This window comes from Periplaneta americana, chromosome 16, assembly GCF_040183065.1.
Source record: "Periplaneta americana isolate PAMFEO1 chromosome 16, P.americana_PAMFEO1_priV1, whole genome shotgun sequence".
NCBI classification, from domain to species: Eukaryota; Metazoa; Arthropoda; class Insecta; order Blattodea; family Blattidae; genus Periplaneta; species Periplaneta americana.
In genome coordinates this window covers 87,415,381-87,438,005 of record NC_091132.1, presented here as the reverse complement: position 1 = coordinate 87,438,005, position 22,625 = coordinate 87,415,381, and the positions used below count along the sequence as shown (strand labels likewise).

The window sequence follows — 22,625 nt, the reverse complement described above, 5'->3', positions numbered from 1 at the left end:
AACAGGAGAAGAGTTCGGAGCAGAAGAAGATATCAGATGATAGACGACATTAAGATATGTGGATCATATTATGTGGAGACTAAAAGGAAGGCATAAAATAGGAAAGATTGGAGAATGCTAGGTTTGCAGTGAAAGACCTGCCCATGGGCAGAACACTTATGTATGTATATATGTATGTTGATATATATGTATGTGCGTATGTAACTATTTTATAGATTTTTTTTTTTTTGAGATTTAATGAAACCTGGACTGAATATAAAATTGTTCCTACTGGACAGTTTTGTGGCATTAGGAATAATGCATAAAAATGTAAATTAATAACCCTAACCACCAAAACTAATGTATCTAAAAATATGATGAAAGTTACTACATTGGTATTTTTTCAGGTGTCAAAGAGAGTAGAAGAATGTCGAAGACTATTAGACTTACTGGAAAAAATAAATGATGGATCTCCTATCAAAAATATCCTTACTAAGGATTTTAAGCTTTCGCAGCTCAAGGTACAAATTTCATTACAATTTTATTTAAACTAAACTTCCAAATGGTAATTGGATCACATTTTGCAGAAATGAACTAACCCACATGATACCTGAACTGAGAAAAATGCACTTTAAATTTAAACGTGAGTGATAAATTCACAATTAAAAATAACTACATACTTGTTTATTTAACCAAAAGCATATTATACGAAATATCTTCGCCCAAAATGTGTATCCTTGGAATTATTTAATTATTGAGACATTAAATTTGTTTGTGGGTTGGTTCCTTTCTGCAGAATTTGGTCCAATTCATTATAGTTCTGTTTGTTAAAATTTCAGTGTTTATCCAATTGGAACAGAATGAGTGATTAATACAACTTCATAATCATGAACAACAATGAATATAACTTTGAGTGAGTCCTGCTCTTTTCCACATTTTTTTGGCCTTAGAACTTTGCAGATAACAGTCTTATTATTGTAACCACTGCATATAAAATATATGTGAGATTATTACCTTATAACTTACAGGTAACACATATATGTAAGGCACCACTTCATCTTATACTACCAGCTTATACATATTAGTCACTGCTAGAGAATCTGAATACTAGCAGTGTTGCCACTAATTTTCGAATGACCTATGCATAAAAACTGCTCAATTCCGTCTATTTGCAAGACATAACTGCAGAACAGAGGATTTGATTATTGTAAGGTTTAGCATAATATATCCAATACAATATTTACAAAGAAGAAAGGAATGTATTTAATAAAGTAAATCTATTGTGCTGACTAGGACTTACGGGGAAAGAAGAATCTTGATACATTTACTAAGAAACTAGGTACAAAAGAATGTTGCGGAATATACAGTTAGCTTTATAAAACAACAATATGTTTTTTGGAATTCTTTCGCTAGTAATCAATCACCTGATACTTTCTTCCTCTTTTTTTACCCGAGGAGGAGGAGGAGGAGGAAGAGGAAGATGAGTATGATAACTAGAGGTGGTGGAATTATGGAACGAAAAAGAGAACATTCCTATAAAATCTGACCTGGGCATCATTGTCTTCATTTTAAATTCCATTTGAATTCACTAGACTTTGTATCTGAGTATCCAACTAGTAAAAGCTAATATAATAGTGCAAATCAGGGATGTCGCTAGGGGGGGAGCGAAAGGGTGCGCAAGCACCCCATAAAAATCGGAGCACCCCTTTCCGCACCCCAAAGGGCAATTTATTAACAAAATACTAGGCATAAATTATTTTAAAGAACAAAAACAAACAATTTCTTGGATGTGAAAAAACAACTACGTCCCATAGTGTATCGTAATGGATGTGATGAGCAATAATAATAATAATAATAATAATAATAATAATAATAATAATAATAATAATAAACAGATGTATAGTATGCGCTGAAATGCATGAAAGAACATTTTGGATTTTTATGTACCACATTTTTACAGCTCGCACCCCATTTTTAAATCTCGCACCCCATCCGCACCCCCCTTGCTCTGATCCTGGCGACGTCACTGGTGCAAATGTCAAAATGTTTAGATGTGCACACACAAAAATCACTCGTGGCATGTTGAGTAACTAGTATTGCTTTTTTCTTCTTCTTTGTAGGGTCGATTGAACCTGGAAAACCTTACCATGATGGGGCATTCATTTGGAGGTGCTACAGCTCTTCTAACACTTGAAAATGAGCCTCGATTAAAGTAAGATTATGTGACACAGCTCTCCATTTTCAGTGTTCTATAGTTTAGCATTACATGTTTTGCTTTGTGGCTAACATGAAAGACAGGCTACGGTGCGACATCACATTCTTAGTCATAACATGGCCAACGTGAACAAGTTTATATATAAATGCATGTTAACACGAGTTTAATATAGCAATTTCTTTGTTTTTTAGAACTTTGAACATATATTTATACAGTAAAACCTCAATAAGATGTGCCTGCTTATTTACGCTAGCCCATGTAATACGCTTTTTTTTGTCCGGTCCCTGCACATTTCATGTATAACGTCTTTATAAAATACCCTGTTTGTTGTGCTCAAGTCCCGCATAATACTCTGATTTTGTGGAATATTTTCGATGTAATTTTCAGCAATGTACTGTAAGAGCAATGAAACACCTTGGTCATTGAACTCACTGGTGCTATTAATCTGAAAAGTATTGGTATTCGACCCTCTACCTGCGCATTTAAACCTTCATACTTTATAACTCACCCTCTTGCTATGCTCTCTTATTCAACTCCTTATCTGTGTGGTTAAGCCTACATACAGTTACAATACCTCACCCTCTTGCTAACTCTCTCTCTCAAACAGCATTCCTCACTCGGCCATAATAAAATTCTGGAAATTTTTGCTGGGAGTTTGTTGTCCTTTAGTGTATTGAAGTGTCTGTGAATGTGATTACAATGAGTGTTAAACGAAAAGCACTTTCTGTGTCGGAAAAATTGGAACTCTTACAAATTACGATGAGAACAGTACTCTTACTCAGAAACAACTCTCTGATTCATTAGGAATCCCATCATCGACATTAAGAACGATAATAAAAAATCGCGACTCAATCACTACAGCTGCAATGTCGGGAGGATGTAATCGCAGAAACTGAAGTGTGGTAAACATGAGGACTTGGAGTACAAGCACATGGCAAACAACTATAAATGGCTTTTTCTTTTTTGAAAGTACAGTACATATTGTATTTTATTTATTTTATTTTAGTAGGTTATTTTACGACGCTTTATCAACATCTTAGGTTATTTAGCGTCTGAATGAAATGAAGGTGATAATGCCGGTGAAATGAGTCTGTGGTCCAACACCGAAAGTTACCAAGCATTTGCTCATATTGGGTTGAGGGAAAACCCCGGAAAAAACCTCAACCAGGTAACTTGCCCCGACCGGGAATTGAACCTGGGCCACCTGGTTTTGCAGCCAGGCGTGCTAACCGTTACTCCATAGGTGTGGACTACATATTGTAAATGTCTTTGACGTACAGTACAGTAATTACATAATGGAGTAATACTGTATTACTTTTCATGAATCATGTATTTCAAAAAAGAAAAATGCTAATAGATACTGTATATAAGTCAAAATTAGTATACCCGCCTAATACACAGTCCCAGTTAATACGCAGTTTACACGCAGTCCCTTGAACAGCATCTTATTGGCGGTTTTACCGTATTAGGCAATTGTTACGATGGTCATGACTAGACCAAGATAACCATGTGACTTCGATTTGCACTGTGTTTCTCGTTAGCCACAGTTTCCTTGTATAGACGTCACGCTAGAACAGAGTTGGTGCCATCATGAGGGTTTTGGTAGGCTTAACACCCGCTCATTGTTAACCAATGCCCCCTCCACTTCACACAAATACTGTAAGTGCAGTTAAAACTTGTTTTAGAATACTTCCGACTCACTTTACTAGTTATTTTAATTATACAGTTTTCCCTAACAATCCTTCAAAGTCTATCTTATTGTTAGAAGTGTGAAATTATAGCTTTAATTTTTCGTATTTATAATAAAAAAATAGCATTCTGTAGCAATAATTATTTGAAGAAATAATGTTTATTAGCTAAAACCTGTTTTGTTATTTTATGTATTTGAGAGAGGTAAATGAAAATAATATATACAGGAAAAACCGTGAGTAATGTCATTAATTTCAAGGGGTTATTCTTCGACATATTTCATATAAAAAAGATTAATATAATTTTGCTCGATTTTGCTTCCTTTTCGAAATAAAAATTGTTTTATACGAAACATTTCATAGTGTGTTTAGGGAAAGCCATTGATTTCATTAGCAATATGCTCAGTCAGTTTAAGAGAGCAGTGTATTATGATAATAAATGATTGAAAGAATTTTAGTTTTGTCCTTTAAATGTGTAGAAATTTGATCCGAACAAATGTAACATTGTAAAATTCCTTTGCAGAACGGAAAGTTACATTTGTTCGGATCAAATTTCTGCACATTTAAAGGACGAAACTAAAATTCTTTCAGTTATTTATTATCATAATACAATTGTTGCATATGATCTTGTATATACCCATTATGTTGTATTTGTTTCCGTCTGTTGTTTAAACATGTCTATACCATGTTTTGTATTTTGCAGAAGTCTCTCCAGGACTCATTAGAAGTCTTCTTCAACTCCTTTCCTTACCCTATTCTGAATCCTTATACTGATCCCAGCTTTCGGTATCTTGCCTGTCTTTAGCTTTATTATACAGCTGACTAGTGTTTTTCCAAAGATAGCTCAATTTTGAGCTCCAGCAAAACTTCCTACTAACCATCCTCCTTAGATTAAGTGGATAGTTATCCTCATATGAAGACTTAAGAACCGAACACAAAATATTTATGTTCGCCTCCAAGCCTTCTTTTGTAGCCTAGATGAATTCATAGACAGTCCCCCATCGATTTTATCCCTCAGGTCAGCCCTAAAGGAGTTCCAGTTGGTCCTCTTGTGGTCCCTATAGGTCCTTTCCTCCACGGAGCCTGCCACTTGAAATTCAATATGCCTGTGGTTCAAAAGGGAAATTTCTTTAGAGACCTTCCAACCACTGATTTTATCCAGTATACGACAAAATACTGATGCAATGTTTATGACTTCCTTCTATCATTACAATAGGTGGTTCACCACTATTCAGGATTTCCAAATCCGTTGTGCTTAAGAAATTAAGAGCCTTGCCTCGCATTGGTATTAGTGCTATCCCACATCTCATGATAACTGGTATTGCACCCGGCTACCAGACCAAGGTCTTCATTTCTACAAAAAGTGACAAGGTCGTCAAACTTCCTAGGAGGAGGAAAATCCTCAGAATCATACCGAGCACACAACAAGTGAAATGGTGGAAGATAACAGGAGGAGCGGAATTACACCTGAGAAAATCTGTCTCACTTTAGCTTTATTCACTAAAGATTTCACGTAAAGTTATCAGGATACGAACCTAGGGCTTCAATTTGGAATGTCAGTTTCTTGATTACATTATGTTACATATATTTTTCATAAAGTCGCTCGTAATTTAAAGACAAGGCGATATTAAAATACAGTGTCTTCCTGTTACGTGGATTACACCTCTTGATTGCCAGTGATCTCAGTGCCATTAACTAGTGAACTGCTGCCCAGTTTTCCAGACATAAAATCGTACCCTAATTCAGTTTTCCAGACATAAAAAAATCGTATGCTAACTTTAATATGCATTGGAATTTCAAAATGACTTTCTCTTTTGGGATGTACATATGTCTCATATCTTGTAAAAGGAATATAGAAAGTTCTTGGTACATAGTTATATAAATTTCAACAAGAATATTGTGTGAGTATTTTTATGTACATTTTATCTTTTGTTTGCTTCTCAACTTAAATCAGGATATCAAAGCGATTGCAATCCTCTACCAATCATACAATTATAATATTCCTCATCTTGTTCATTAAGAACTTTGAAGTGTGAGTACTTATTCGTCATCTTCCTCGTAATAGATATAAATTTGCTTTATTTTGTAAATTCACTAAAGAATAGAGTCAGTAATGTCTTTAATGTATTTTTCAGAATTCACTTTCTCCTTTTGAAACATGGGCCTTATTATTCAGAGTGAATTGGTCGCACATCAAACCATATTTGCAGGTCATATAAGAAAATCCCTTGCATAGTATGTGAATTTTATTTCCTCCTGTACCGATTGTTATGTCTGTTGATTTAGCTTCTATGATAAAATTAATCTTTGTCAGTATAAAAGATTATCTTCTCCAGAATGCACGTGTTACGAAAGTGTCATATATATGAAAGTAATTTTTTCCATATTCTCAGACTTTTTTTACTTTCATATTTCCTCCTTTTTACTTAATGATTCATTTCCTGATTCTGTTAATATATTCTTTAAATTTTCCTGTTCTAGGTAAATATTTTCTTCTCCTGATACCTCCATTGTAATTTCTAAACGTGGGAAATATGGGATGCTGTATATAATTTTCTGTTTCTTTTTCTTTTTCAGATATGGTGTGATATTGGATCCCTGGATGTTCCCATTGAAGGAAGAACCAAATCTATGGAACACTGTTAAACAACCATTGTTATTCATCAATACAGAGACATTTCATATAACAACAAACTACAATGCTCTCAAAAAATACACTGATTGTACACCAGAAGGATGTGGCAAAAGAACTGTCTACACTCTCAAGTATGTTAAGTTTTATTTTACATGTAACAAGGTCATGCATTCAAAGATTTCATTTAAGAAACTATTGCTTTTTAGTATCACATAAAATGAATAGAGTTCGTTCCTTGCACTAAGGAGTTACAATTGATGTACAGGATTTTGTATATAAACTTTGCAAAAAATTTCGAATTTTCCGATTTTGTGGTAGTTTTAATTTATTAATTGAAAATGGAACACATTTTCACTGACAGTGTTTTTAAAACGTGTCTTTCTTATTTGATTGTAGTTATGCAGAAAATTAAAAATTTCTTCAGCCTACAGCATTCACACAGAATGCTGCCATATTTATTGACATTGCAGTATATTTAATGATTTCTTCAATTTAATTTGCTATTCTACTGCTGAACTTCAAACATTGGAACAAATCTGTGTGACTTTTTCACCAATTCCAAACAGAACACTGTTAACTGTGTTATGGGAATAGCATTATGACCTGAAGGATAATCACATGCCTTGTGTAATAATATGCATGCAGTAAAACATTTAACATTTTAATCATATCATATTGTTATATAGTTAAGGGTATTTTATGATTTTATTTGTATGATTGAAATATTTTAAAGTTACTTTAGGGTATACTGTAAAAACAAAAAGTTTGAGCACCAGTCATCTTTAGTTAGAGTACATGTAGTGAATCTGTTCAAATGCAGATAGAATTGTGAGTGTTAGGCCGGGTGCACACAGAATCAGACGTGGCACAACGCAACATTTTGTCTGATGGTACTTGAGTTCCATTGATTTCTTATGATGGATGTACACAGAATCATATGAACAAGACAGTTGCTAGCAGACACAAGGAGACATGGGGAGACAACAATGGATGACTGCTTGAACTTGGTCGTGAGCAGACTATCTGATGGCTGCAGTGCACTGCGCATGCGTGAGTAGCCACATTCACGATTGCACGATTCCACCATCTACAGATACCAGTTTTGCCAGTTTGTCGCTAAATCTGGTGACTTTTATTGATTTTTCGGTGACAAATTCTTTTAACTTTCCGATTGTTCAAATATTTCTCTATGGATAATAAGGAATCTAGCGATTTTTTAACTACTGTTTGGCGCCTTCTGTACACTTCATTTGGCAACACTGACAGATACTATTGTTGCATAGTCCACCTTAATCAGAATGGAGCTCAATGCGGCTAAATTAGAGGTTTTAATAAAGGAAACGTATCCTCTGTACAATCTAACTTTGAAGCAATAGTCCACAACTGTGGAGTAACGGTCAGCGTGTCTGGCCGCGAAACCAGGTGGCCAGGGTTCGATTCCTGGTCAGGGCAAGTTACCTGGTTGAGGTTTTTTCCGGGGTTTTCCCTCAACCCAATATGAGCAAATGCTGGGTAACTTTCTGTGCTGGACCCCGGACTCAATTCACCGGCATTATCACCTTTATTTCATTCAGAAGCTAAATAACCTGAGATGTTGATACAGCGTCGTAAAGTAACCAAATAAAATAAAAAATTGAAGCAATATCACGACAATAATGTGGTTTCTAAAAATATGGGAGGAAATTTCAAATGAAATGAAAGCACCAGGTGAATGATAACTAATAATAATTTGTAGTAGTTCTACTTCTCTGCTCTATACTATCACTCTTTATTGATTTAATATATTTTTCATTATTGTGGCTCATGAAGTAACCATAAACACACAAAATGACGTTTGTGTACTACATTAGTAGTATTTAATTTTAAGATGCTTTCAGTTGTGTAGATTTTTAGGCATATTAGGCGTGCTTAGGAAATAATAATCAAATACAATAGATTTTCTAATATGGACAGTCCTCATTCATTGACGCCATTTCTAGGTTAGTGTAGTTTTCCAAACCCACACAACCAGCTGATGATGTTGCGAGCAGTGTTAAGCTGTCGTTAGGCATTGTGAGACACTATAAAAACAAAATGTCGCGTCGAGAAGAGCCACACCGTGCCGCATCTGATTCTGTGTGTACCTGGCCTTAGCGTTTCCTCTGATATTTTTTCTGGAAGGTTATTTAAAAAAACCACTAAATTAATCAAGAAAACTTCGTTCTTTATTGAAAGTACTTGACCGAATGTTAACCAGCCACTGGCTTGACTCAGGCAGCAGTGCATTTGCCTGCTGATCTGGAGTTGCACTCGGGTACGGGTTCAATTCCTGCTTGGGCTGATTACCTGGTTGGGTTTTTCCGAGGTTTTCCTCAACTGTAAGGCAAATGTTAGGTAGTCTATGGCGAACCCTCGGCCTCATTTCATCAAATACCATATCACTATCACCAATTCCATCAATGCTAAATAACTTAGTAGTGATACAGTGTCGTTAATAACAAAGTAAAAATAATGTTAACCAAATCTTTACGCTGTTCTTTCAAAGTGCCACATTCATGCCCATAAAATAGTATATTATGATACAAGGTTGAGGTTGAGAAGTGCTTTTGACAAAATCGAGAAAAAGCTTGAAAAACGAGCAGGGCAAGTAATGCACTTCACAAACGTATATTGTACAACATTTTTTGCACAATCATTTTTAAAATTGCAAATGCAATATAGCTATTTTGCATTGAAAATTTAGAGCAATATTATTCCAAAACCTTCGCAAAACTATACAGTAATGGTAACTAAGTAACAATAAATGCACTGCAATGGGTCTATTTCAATATTAAGTTTTATGTTATGAAGAATGGTTTCCCTAGCAACAAGTTTCTGTGTGGAAATTCTAACTTTCAAGGCCTGACAACAATAGCTGTAAATACAGCAAAAAAAACACGATCGTGCCAAAAATATTATTCTACATGTTTTGCAACGAAAAATCTCGGATTTATGCAGTGTTGGAAAAATATATAGGCCTAAAGAAAATTTGAAAGTAAAAAGGACGAACCAAACTGAGTACATATTTACAGGATAGGAATAAAATATCGCAGACACTTCATTATGGCGCATCTTTAAAGCTCCAATTTTGAAATATGTTTGTGATTAGTGAAATGGAAACAAAACTCACTGGTCAAGATACTGTCATAGACATAATGTACATCAGCTTGACTACAGGCCACTTACTGGCACTCAGTGTGACAAGTCTTCATGGAAGTATTTGTGGTTTTAAGACTGTTAGATAATATACTTGGTGTTCATTTCAAAGTGTGTCATGACGTCACTGTTGTGAGTCAACGATTTGAAGTGAGTTTCAGCTTTTATGTCAGAGAAGTTGCCTATTAATCAAGGTGTTCAATCTGAACTTGAGAACGTCCACGGTATAACTTGAACGTCGTAGCAACAGATGGCTGTAAAGTCTGTGTGCTACCATAACCTCTTTCGAACTGTGTTTTGCGCGGCCAAGTCGTACGCAGGGTATTTGTTATCATCGGTTGCGTATGGCAACATTCCACAGTACAAATCAAATGCTCCGTGTCCATGTTGACCGTCGAAGTTAATGTCAACAAATACGTAAGTAATCGTCTTAACCCTCTCCATATATCCCGACAGTAAGAAAAAACTCACCTCAGTACGTGTTTCCAAACAGTTCACATTCCTGCCACTACAGGTGTTACCATACGTATCAGTAAGTACTCTTCAGAATGAACGCCGTACTTGCTAGGCAACTTCTCTGGCACATAAGTAATACGCCTCTGTGGAAGTGTAGGAAGATTGAATTCTCTAGGCTCAACGACTAGCCACGTGACGGCATACAGCGAGCCATGACACACTTTGAACTGAACACGCAATAGTTTAAGAACGCTCAACTTGTCTTCAATTATATTAGTACTTTGAGGTTATTGTAAAGCAGTGACATGGCCCATGATTTCACATGGTATGTACTGGCATTCATTTAGCCTACAACGCATTTGATGATAATGCATGGAGGCTATTAGAATTTACCAGGAAAGTTATCCACGTCAGTGGCTGTTGAATTCAAGAATGTTTCCAACAGTTTGATGGACATTTCAAGAAAATTGGATGTGTGATGCCTAAGCTACATAAGGCAGGTAGAATCCGGACAGTTCATACACTGAAATTTGACGAAGAGGTGTTACACCACTTCAGAGATGATCCATCAACGAGTACCAGACGAGTTATTCATAAGTTTGGTGTGGACCAGCATCTTATGGAATGATCGCCAGCCTTTACAGCAACAGAGTTTTGTTTTACATGTAAATACATTTTGAGTTTACAAAACAGTCATGCTTAGGATGACCATACATCCTGTTCTTTTATGTTGTCCTGTCTGTCCCGTCAGTTTTCCAAATATTTTTGCAAGTTGAAGAATTAAACATGTACAACATTCTGATGGTATATGACAATGTAAGTTTACTGACCTTGTACGTATGTAAACTCACTAGGAAGAGCGAAGAAATGAATTGTTTTTAACTTCTAAGCTCCATCCCTTCTTTTTTACTCTTCTTGGTTTTGCCTGCCACCTCTTCAAAACCCCTCCACCCACATGCAATTTGTAAAATACTATCAAGGATCATTAGAATGAGCATCGTAGGATAGTAGTTAAATATAACATTTAGGTTGAATTAAAAAAGTATTGATTATTTAGTCTATCTTGAGTAAGAAGCAAATAATTGGTACTTCGCTATCTCTTCAGGTAGCTGTGTCATTCTCTGATTCTACATCGGTCAGTGTGATACTTTTGCAAGCTTACCACATCGCAAGCAGACTAGTGATTGTTAATGTCATTGAGTTATTTTAAAACGTATTCAGAGCACTGTCCCAACTTCGGAGTATTGGGTTACCACCTTCACAAAATATGAACCATAAAAATATTCCCTCTTATCTCCTACCAAAAGTTGTACAAGTTGTTTTGTGTTTACCAGGGATTTCAGCAGCTATTGAAAGACTGTAGCAAAAGATCTAGAAGTAAAATTGTTTTGGTGAAGAAAGACTATTTTACTGTATAAATTTCGCAATAAAAAGTTAAGCACAAGTTAAATGAAAATAATAAAAATATTCATCTAAATTGAGAAGATGGATTGTTAATCATTAACATGAACTTTACTTTTTAATATTTTATGAATATTCATTTATAAATCAGTGAATAAGTACATTTTCAGTTTATGATTAACTTATCAGTTTCTTTAAAATATTAAAGATTACCTACATATTGTTTATAAAATTATTGTGTGTCCTTATCTCGTATTGTAAGCTTTAATAAACTGATATACAGTAATTGTTACATATAGAGGAACAACACATGAAACCCACTCTGACACTCCGCACCTAGTGGGATATTGGCTAAACTGGAAGATGAAAAAGATTCCTCCCATCATTGGAACCAAGCTTAGTAACCTTCTAATCTTGGATTTCTTAAAGACATACATAGGTAAGTAAATTATACAGTATATTAAATGTTTTGCGGGCAGTATTTCTTGTGATTATTTATATGAGGGGCTCACAACCAGAGTGGACCAAGTCCACCAGTGGTCAGTTTGTGGATTAATGTAATTTTGGATGAAGAAAACTTAGATTTATTCATTGCCATAACAAACCAAGTTCATAACTCATTTGTTACTCCACAGAGGGCAGCATTTCCTATGGAAGGTAAAGGTTGCTATGCATGAGCCAGGAACTTTAAGACCCAATTTCTCAAAATTATTCCAGAAGGACTTGGTGCACTCTAGTTGTGAACCCCTCACATAGAGAAGTAAAATATATAAATTAAATAAAGTCTTTTGTACTGAAAAAACTTCAAGGCGCATCCAAAAAGTAAGCAAGTTTAGAATTGCAATGTATGAATGAAATAACAGCATTTTCAATATTATTATTATTATTATTATTATTATTATTATTATTATTATTATTATTATTACACATTCTGTTAGTTATACTCCCCAATCTCTTTGCATCCATTTTCCTGAATCTGCATTCCCAAATGGACATTTTCCCGAATGCTACTTTCCCGAAACCATGGTCACGAATTTCATTTAGTACTCAAGTTTCCCGAATATATTATGCTGGAAATTCCCGAACAGTAAAAGACATGAACTGACAATCACTACATGTTGCCAGGAAACAAAAAAATTACAAAAACTAATTTAGGCAAACAAATTTATTAAATTTATGTTATGAGATGTTATTTATGTTATGGGATCACAAACACAATGAAGATGTAATGGAAGAATTACAACTAGAACCTGTAATTAATCACATAAAACATTATCAGAACAACTGGATAAATCATCTGCATCGCATGCATAGAGATAGAATCCCAAAAGTCATGCTCCACTATCGTCCAAACGGGAAGAGATCTCTCGGTCGTCCAAAGAAGCGCTGGATTGAAAATTCAACTATGAGATCGTAACAGGCCATTTGGCCTAATACTTGAAGGGAAGAAGAAGAAGAAGAAGAAGAAGAAGAAGAAGAAGAAGAATGTTACGAGAAATATGGTAGATGAAGCTACAATATTATAACTTCAGCGTGAGGAGGTAAAAAGTTTTTGCTGGAAGGTAATATGTACTTAAAAGCAAGAGTGCGGCTGAAGGAAAAATATACTAGGATTGTGCAAAAGTATGTTCCAAAGGATGTTCTTTGCAGGCGATTACTTCTGGACGACGTAAAAACCTGCAAGTACTGGAAGGGCCAGCCGCAGAGAGAGTGGTTACAACTTCAAACACGAATACGAATTATTGTGCAGGATTATCACACCTATGCAGCTGATATCAGACACCTGAATTACCTGAGGACACTTGAACATTATTTCACTTTGTAAAGAGAAAGTGTAATTAATTATACTATAACTATATTAAATACAATTGTGTGGTAATATAAACTACTGTATTATCGGGAAAATGGAAATAAAAGAAATCGGGAATGTGGATTTGGGAATTTTGTATTCGAGAAAATGGAATTTCGGGAAAATTGAAATCAAAGAAATTGGGAAAATGTCTGCCAGGGATGTGGATTCGGGAATATTTTATTCGGGAAAATGGATATTCGGGAATGCGGATTCGGGAAAATGTCTGGGAATCTTCCCTATCCATTCTCCCCAGTATTCTGACCCAGAGTTTCACGTATTATTTTTATATCATTGCTATTGGTCGTCACATGTTCACGATATCTTGCACTCAGTGATTTTCGTCTTTCTCCAACTTCTAGAGTTTTAAATAATAATAATAATAATAATAATAATAATAATAATACAGCCCATGAAGTGCCAAGGGAGACCACCTGTCTGTTGGTCTCATGTCCGCATGCCTCAGCAGAGGTGAATGATCATCCAATTAGAACAGGGTAATGTGTGGTTAGTATGATGATCTCCCCTGTCATTAAAAGTGGTTTTCGAAACCAGATTTCACTACCTATCGCAGCTCCCCAGATTCATCACAATGCTGGATGGGCCCTGGTTCCATACACTGGCCGAAATTTCATGGTGTAATTCCTTCCGCGTGAGGACTGCAAGTTCAGCCGTGATGCCTTAGACCATGATTCTGCGGTGCAGGACTTTAGAATTTTTGGCAGATGAAAATTTCAACTAATGGCACATACAAGATTTGTGTTCTGATATGACAAATGCCTCAATATGAAGGTGATGGAGAAATAGGTAATAGAATATGTAGTTTTTCGATAATAAAATACTATTGGAAAAAATTATTGCCAATTAGAACTTACTTTCTATACGCATTTTTGAATTAATAGAAACGTGTAAGAAATTATCTAGCAGGAAAATTTGAAAAGCAGTAAGTTCTGTAGATACCGGGTATGAAACTAGAACACAGAACGATGAACATGCAGTAATGATCTGTATTGCTGCAGCATCCCTGCTAGGAAGAGAGCGTAAATATGCACGTGATTAATAACAGGAAGGACAGATTCCTGCAGCTGCATGGGTGCATATCACATTTAAATAAATAAATAGCATCCTTGTCTTGAAGCTTTGGATACTGCAAATTAAGAGATCCAAGTTTTCCATAACTCGTGTCCTGACTGCAAAGATATCTAATTGCTTTAATGTATGTTGGTTGGTTGGTAGCCAGTGCTTTGATATCATGGCAATGAAGCCATCAGCCGTCTTGCAGTCCAGTATTTTTCTCCTTAATGCATGAGCTTTTGATGTTTTGTCTTTTCATGACTTCCAAAAATCTAGATAGTGGTATGCCCCCATAAATCTTTCTTAGATTGATGAATGTTAAATTTAATGTGTTTTGGTATATGTGCCAATTGTTTATCCATGACCTGACGAATACTAAGAATGTTATTGATGCAAGATCAACCTGCTCTAAATCCACTCCTGATTATCTACTTCTACAAAGTATACCTGTATCTGTCTTCAGATCTTTCCATATAATCTTCCAGTACTACTTAAACTTATGTTGTCACGATAGTTTGGGCATTTTGTCCTATTTACTTTTTTAAATATATTTATCACATATCCTTTTCAGAAATGCACTGACGGCAGTTCCACTTTTAAGCAACTTTTAAATAGAGGCAAAAACCTATAAGAAAACACTTGACAAAGTAAGAGACTTCGGCAACTAGAAAAGAAGAAATGCTGAATGACGTAATCAAACTCCGTGTGTGCGTGCGTGCGTGCGTGCGCGTGCGCGTGTGTGTGTGTGTGTGTGTGTGTGTGTGCGCACGCACCTTGCACATTATATTAGATAGGAAAAAATGTAAGAAATGGAATGGTAAAAATTAACAGTTTTGGTAGTGACTCCATTTTAGCTTAAACCTTGGTTGTCTATTGATTCCCATTCGATTCAAGAATAAGTGCACCTTTTGTTAGATGACATTTCATACCTAATTAAAGATAAATAAGGATTAAATTCTATGTATACATTACTTTGTTCTGATGCCCTGAGAGATTGATAGCTATTGTATATTTTGTCTTATTTTGTGATAGATATTGTGTATTAATGTTTTATAATATATTTTTTTTCTTTCTTTTCAAGGGTTTAGCCATGATTTGGATACATCGTTCTTGACTACACAAGGCCAGTATGTAGTCGAAGGATTAATAGAATGGAAACAGTAATGCTGAATAATACATTTTATTAATTTTTTTGTTTTTTTCCCCCGAAATAAAATGAATCATTCTTACTAGTTCGTGTACCCTGGATCCGAATTTTGAATCAAAAATACTCACCATTTCTGAGAAATGAGATTGTATTTATTTTTCTAAAATAGTACGGTACATACTTCTTTTTCATGTACAGTAAGTATATATTGTCACTTCTGGAAAAAAAAAATTCTAAACATTCCATTTAAGCTGGAAAGGATATGCAAAACATAAATATGACATCACAGAATTTCAGCCATTAAAATTCATTGCTTTGCAAGCTTGTAATTACAGAAATACTTATAATTCTACTTAAGTTTTAAAATGATTTTCTGAAAGAGTTTCATTTAAAGCTGGACTCAAAACTCACTAGAAACCAACAAAAATCAGCAAGCACGCGTGGTTATGGTCTTTTAGTTTGAGATCTATGCTGATGGATTCTCTTCTCATACTTATCGCTCACTGCTCCAAGGTTCGATGGAAAGAAATTCAGATGGGAGTGCAGAAAATGAATTTTCAGGGACATATTGCAGCCTATTACTTCAAATTCCTTTAACATAATTTTCCACCAGTTTGATATGTTTTCTGCTCTAAAATTTCGAAGGAAATACTAGCACATATCTTTGAATGCATTATACGCCATGCCATATTTTATGTTTTGGTGAGTTTTCCTTGAACAAAGTCTCTTCCGTGACTGGATTTGAAGACCAATGAAAATACCCTTTTTAATTTTCTTCCACTCAACTTCGAAAACTTGTCTCTTAAATTTTGAAATGGAGTCTCCTTTTTGTCCATTGCCTTAACAAAGTTTTTAATTAAGCTTAACTTGATATGGAGTGGTGGTAGAATAATTTTATTTGTATCTGCACATGTGTAGTAGGCCTACTTCACGCCTGTTTTCTGCTGATGCTAAACATTTTCTCAAAGGCCACTCTGATTTTGTAATGATGATTATCCTGACTGTCCCACTGAATAAAAATACAACAAAACTTAATGTATCCTGTTTTGTATTCTGGATGTAGTTAGAGACCAATGACTCTCAGGTCCCTACATATTTCTGTTCAGAATGGTTCCAACTTTCAAGAGAATATCCATGTTCTGATGTGTTTTATATTCACAGAATAGTCCACACCTGTGGAGTAATGGTCAGCACGTCTGGCTGCGAAATCAGGTGGCCCGGGTTCAAATCCCGGTCGGGGCAAGTTACATGGTTGAGGTTTTTTCTGGGGTTTTCCCTCAACCCAATACGAGCAAATGCTGGGTAACTTTCGGTGCTGGACCCCGGACTCATTTCACTGGCATTATTACCTTCATATCATTCAGACGCTAAATAACCTAGATGTTGATACAGCATCTTAAAATAACCCAATAAAATAAAAAAAAATCACAGAATAAGCCACTGGCACCAAGAAAGAAATGTTTCTTATATGTATACTTGACTTAGAGGAGTCTATGAATAGACGCCATTCATCAGGATTATTTCTAACTGAAACATAAGCCCTTTACATCATTACAATAAACGAATTAATCTTTTTTTTTTTAGAAAATACAATCCAGGGGCGTATTTTGCGGGCTACCGGGGCTACTGGCGGTAGCCCAAGGAAATTACAAAAGAAAAAGTTTATAATATAACATAATGTAATAATTTTGTATTATTAGTTTTACCATAGTAATTAAAATTAAAGTAATTGTTAGATATATTTTGTGTAATAATAGGGTCAGTGGTAGCCCAAACCCTTTAACCAGTATACGCCACTGATACAATCACAGACTGTTAGGATGCTTCTGATAGACTGATACTTTTAATGCACAGTTGTAGATGATGCCTTGCAGTCGAGAACTTAATAGTTCAGTTTGTTTTTTGTGAGATTTAGGTCTCTTGCCAACTTGTTCAGTTCTAATTGTGAAATTAAATGGAGCTTTCCGAATTCTAGCTCAGGATCAGAGTCAGCCTTAGGAGAAGAGTTCGGAATTCCTTTATCTGAGACCCCTTTCACAGATGGCTGTAGAAATCAGAAGAGAATCACTATGCATAACAGGTCTTATGGCTGAAGTCAGATCTGAATGCAATGTGGAATGTTTGTTTTTAAAAGAAAAGCCAGAAACTCGCGTTAAACAGAAATAATCTGAGGTATGGTCTTTCTGTTCTCTCTCCATTCCATCTGAACATCGAATGGCATGGTAGGATGGATACTGTTTAACCAACCTCTTAATACAAGAAATATATTTTAAAACACACAAGGAGTGCCATCCTTTTGTATTGATCACCCACTTTTTAATTAAAGAAGAAATATTTCCTCTTTGAGACTTTGTAGTAAATTTACCACATACAAAACGAAACAGGTTCAGTGGACAGCAGATGTTCCCTGATGGTTACCAGAAAGAACTCTAGTTTACAACAAAAGCCTAGGTGTTACGGTGAGGGGCAGAAAAAGAGAGAGAGAGAGAGAGAAATAAAGAAAGAAAAATAAATTCATTTTCGCATTCAGTGTGCACGAAAACATAAAAATCACATTGTTTTGAGTTGGGGCAAATTTTATGTTCCACAGTGTAATTGAGAAGGCAATGTATAACATTATATTGTTCTATTTTCTTGTTCTAGCAATGATATCAAAGAGTGTACAGTTATATTTTGTTTTTTATTTTTACTTTTTTACTTTGGGTGAATGGGATATGGTCATTTATATACAGGGTGATGCACGAGGAGTTACTGTTACTTACAGAGCTTATTTCTGAAGGCACTTATCATGATGATTGTTACAAATCATGCCACTCTTGTAAATTCTTTAAGACTGTACATTAGGATGAAAAATTGATTTGTAAGGAACCAAGTTGCTAGATACTGTGTGATTTATAACAATTGTTATGATAAGTGTGTAAGAATAATGTAATTTTGTAGTTAAAATTGGTAAAAATTTCTGTACAAAGAAACTAAGGAATTGATAACACATTTTTAGTTTGAAAATATTATCCAATTAAAGAAATGATACTTCTGAATAATTCATTTTCAATTTGTAATATTCTTTTACCCTTACAACTAAAGAAGAAAGGTATTTTACAAACTTCAAATTAGTGTAACTCTGAAAATATTGAGAACAGCATGTTTATATTACTTTTTTGCTCAAAATTACTTCTGAAATATGCTCTGCAAGTGGCGGTAACTCCTTGTGAATCACCCTGTATATTATAGAAAGTATCAGGATTAAGTGATTGTCGTATTTTCATCTATATGTATAGTGCATGTGTATACTAAATACGGAGGGAAAATTTACCACAAGTATTTTTATACTGTTGAGAACTTCTGAGACAGAGTGTTTGTTAAGTTCACATTACTGCCATAAGAAAGTCATGTTTTCTAGAGTATAGTGAGGCATGAAGGAAATCATGCGTAGTAACTATTAATGCTTTTCATGTGACTTAGTTCATATGTCTCAGCTTCTTCGTGGCTACAGTATTTTGTCGGGGCGCATGTAATTTTTCTATTACCACCACTAGCAGTGATTGAATTTTAACAGTGCAGCTAGGCAACATTGTTTGAGCGCGAATGGCTCGAGTTGTTTTGGGCAGCTAAAAAGTCGCACTCTTCATGAACTAAGTCACATGAAAAGGAGTATAATCATCTTCTGAGAAAACAAGAGTTCATAATTATTATTTGTTGTTACTATTGTGAGATCTCAACAGAAATATACACTTGACTGAGGGTGTTGGGTTTAATAAAAATACGATAACAATTCTTAACATGACTTCTTTTAAAAGGGAAATAAAAGCGGGGGTAACTGTCATAGATTTGTCTGTCGTAAACTGCCATTATCCTTATCACTTAATACTATTGCCATTTAGACAAGTATCCACCACTTAAAAAAATTTTCTCTTTTCCTATTTCCCCACCTACTGATTTGCGACATGTAAAAGAACTCGTTCTCTAAACTGTAAAACATTCAAGGCAAAATCTACTGGCCATTTATTGCTGTGTTGAATTCAAGAGAAATTTTGCTCCGGGAAGTTACCCTCCCTCAGATATGATTATACTGGACTGTAATCAAATACTTGCTTTTAATATAGCTTGGTAATGTATTATAATTTTATTGTTTGCACAAATAAAAAATCAGTACTGTATACTTTTCATTCGGAGCGCACATCCTCTGGGAGGGACTTTAAGCTATGTGTCCCATGTCAGAGTTTTCCAGCATATTAAAGACCTCCAAGTCTAAATTAGAGCCTCTGGATTAAATTTCTCTCCTCTAACATCCTATTAATACCTTAGTTGCATACTTAGTAGCATTTGAGGCGATGAGCTTACCACTTGTCCCTCTGCTTCCTGTTGGCAAATAAGTATAACTAATTCCTTGTAGATACTGACACCTCCATCAGAGGTTACCCATGTTCCGAATTTGGAATGATTGGTTATATAATGGTGGTGATGATGATCGGAATATATTGAAACTATTAAAAAGAAAATAACAAAATTGATTGAAATTATGAAGAAATATGAACTACACGTAAACAAGATTGAATATAGATTGTAAACTAAATTACTGTAGTAGGTTACACTTTCTGATGGATTTAGTTCTGCTTTGAGAATACAGCAAAACTCCACTTAACCGAACTTTGCTTAACTGAAACCTGACTTAACCGAAATCATGGAGTAAAAGTACATACTTTATTTTTGGACCATAAGACTCACTTTTTTCTTAACAAAAAACTGTCTAAAATATAACTGCGTCTTGTATTCCGAAAGTCTGTCAATTCATGCAGTGAGACAGCTACCACCTTGTTCTCACCCCACTGGAAGGCTACAAGTAAGGGTGAATCCCTTTAAAGAATGCAGTAGATATGGAAATCTGTTTTCCACCTCCTCAGTCACTTATATTTTGTTGTTGTTTTCTAATATCAGGCGTTTGACAATAAAGTCATTTGACCTCTTGCACTCCAATATTTTTCAAAGATATTATCATGGTCAGCCAATGAAGCACAGATTTTGAGGTGTTCCGAATCCATTGCTTGGTTTGAGTTGCACAATGGGCATGTAGGGGACTGATATATTCCAATTCTATGTAGGTACTTAAATGGCAAGTTGTAACCGATTTAAGTGAACACCATTTTTTAACGTTTTGGTGGCTACTTCATTCACACACAACCCCCAGAGTGTCTGGAAGGCCACACCTGCTGTTGGTCGATGGGTCCATTGGACCTAGCTGGGAGATCTTGTTGATCATCAGCTTTCCCTCCTTAAGCCACTGGAGGACGATTTTAGTGCCATAGCAGGTCAGCACTAGGAACAGAAAAGTAGAAAGAGGAGGAAGGAAAGTGAAATGAACCCCTAGGCCTAGAATGCTCTAATGCCGCGGGGTCGAAGAAAGTAAGAGTTCAGTCAGAGGACTGGATAGGAAAGGGTAAAGAGGGAATTAGGTATTGAATAGAGGAAAATTATACCAAATTCAGTCATTAACTCATCAAGCTGACCGTGGTAATTGATGAGTAGCCCCTCCCTTTAGTTCAGCTCGTAAAATTATGCTTACTAACAGCTGCACCACGGGAAGGTAGGGATGGGACATTGGGTATTTGTCCAGGTTGGTTCCTTAAAGCCTTCAATGGGAAGGATTAATGGCTCTCCCCCCTGTATCCGATAGATACCCTTTATGTACATGTGATTTTTCCAAATTTTGTTCATAGCGACCTGCAAGTTGGTTCCATCAAATGAAAGTTATTCTTTGTTTACTTACCTTATGTTCCCCCTGCCCCTACCCCAAGAATATTGTGGAGCCAGTTACTGCTAAATGAGAGGTGACAACTGATGCTGCGTGTATTCACTTCTGTGATTCTGTAGGTGTTCAGCAATTGTTAGTGCATTACCGAAAATAGTATCCATGGATTATCCAAAAAAACATGTTCGGATAAATGTAGTAGCCTTAGTATATTTTACGAATATGCTTAAAAAATTGTAGATGAAAATATTTTCATCAAGTTCATTACTTGTTTTTATTACGATCATTTCACTCTTGTTTCATAAGCTAGTCATTTCCTCTCTGTGGACTTACGTTTTTTTCTGTGGAAAGAAAATGTCTGAATTGAACACTGATCTGGTCAGTGTTAAAATTCAACAAAGCTAGTCATAATTTTCTTTTGTCATCTTATTAGGACTAATGCATTCTGTTTTCTAGATACCTCGTATCAGAAATTGAATTCAATTTTGCTTGGCTAAGAGCATGTCATGCAACAATGTTTCTGATGTAAGCAAAGAGAAGGGGCGGTTACCACTCTCTCCCTTCTTGTCTGGAGACAGACTTGATGTGTACTTGTAAGAAATAGTGCTATCAAATAAGAATTCGTATTTCAGTTTTATATTGACATTGACCTGTAGCTTTGTTAATTACAAACGAATATATACAGATGTAAAAAAAAAAAACTAGACTAACATATTTTTATACATTGTACAGTGGACCCAGATAACAATTTTGTAAACCAATATAAAGTCACCAAAGCTTAGTTATGGTGCTACAGTCATGAAAAGATTGTGGATGGTATTGTTTAGTGGGCAGATCAAAAGATTGTGGATGGTATCTTTTAAGTGGGCAGATCAACTAACAAGCACACAACTCAATTTGTTAACATTGCAATACTGCCAATTACATTCTTTGCATGATGCTATGTTAAATTAAAAATTTTGTTCCTAGGGTTGGGAAATGTATAAATTACATTCAGAAAGTTATATCTTTTATAATATTTATTTTTTCCTTATCCATAGTATAAAGAAAAAGTATTGTGATACTACAGAATGTCCATTTGGAGATTTCCACAGAGTACATACTTTAGTCATCAGCATGTTGTTTGTTTGCCCATGAACGGTGAGAGAGAAGTTACTGTTCGACAGATGCCATTTATATTATCTATGAGTCATTTCAACCGTAAATGATGTTTTTGAAATATAAACAATTTTACGAAAAATAGCGCAAATGTCTTTATTTA

At 35.2% G+C, this 22,625-nt stretch overlaps 1 protein-coding gene across 5 annotated transcripts in view; it reads left to right on the top strand.

The window, feature by feature from the left end:
- Window positions 1-22,368, top strand: part of LOC138690929 (platelet-activating factor acetylhydrolase-like) — a 43,134-nt gene extending 20,766 nt beyond the window's left edge. For 4 of the 5 annotated variants that reach the window (XM_069812492.1, XM_069812491.1, XM_069812493.1 and 1 more), the window contains 5 exons: window positions 387-500; window positions 2,100-2,191; window positions 6,460-6,648; window positions 11,848-11,987; window positions 15,553-22,368. In XM_069812492.1, the coding sequence (XP_069668593.1) occupies window positions 387-500; window positions 2,100-2,191; window positions 6,460-6,648; window positions 11,848-11,987; window positions 15,553-15,635 (618 nt within the window). In that variant the 3' untranslated portion in view covers window positions 15,636-22,368. Of the gene's footprint in view, window positions 1-386; window positions 501-2,099; window positions 2,192-6,459; window positions 6,649-7,448; window positions 7,568-11,847; window positions 11,988-15,552 lie in introns of those variants that run through there. The other variant, XR_011329715.1, reaches the window with a different exon arrangement.
- The last annotated feature ends 257 nt before the right edge of the window (window positions 22,369-22,625 follow it).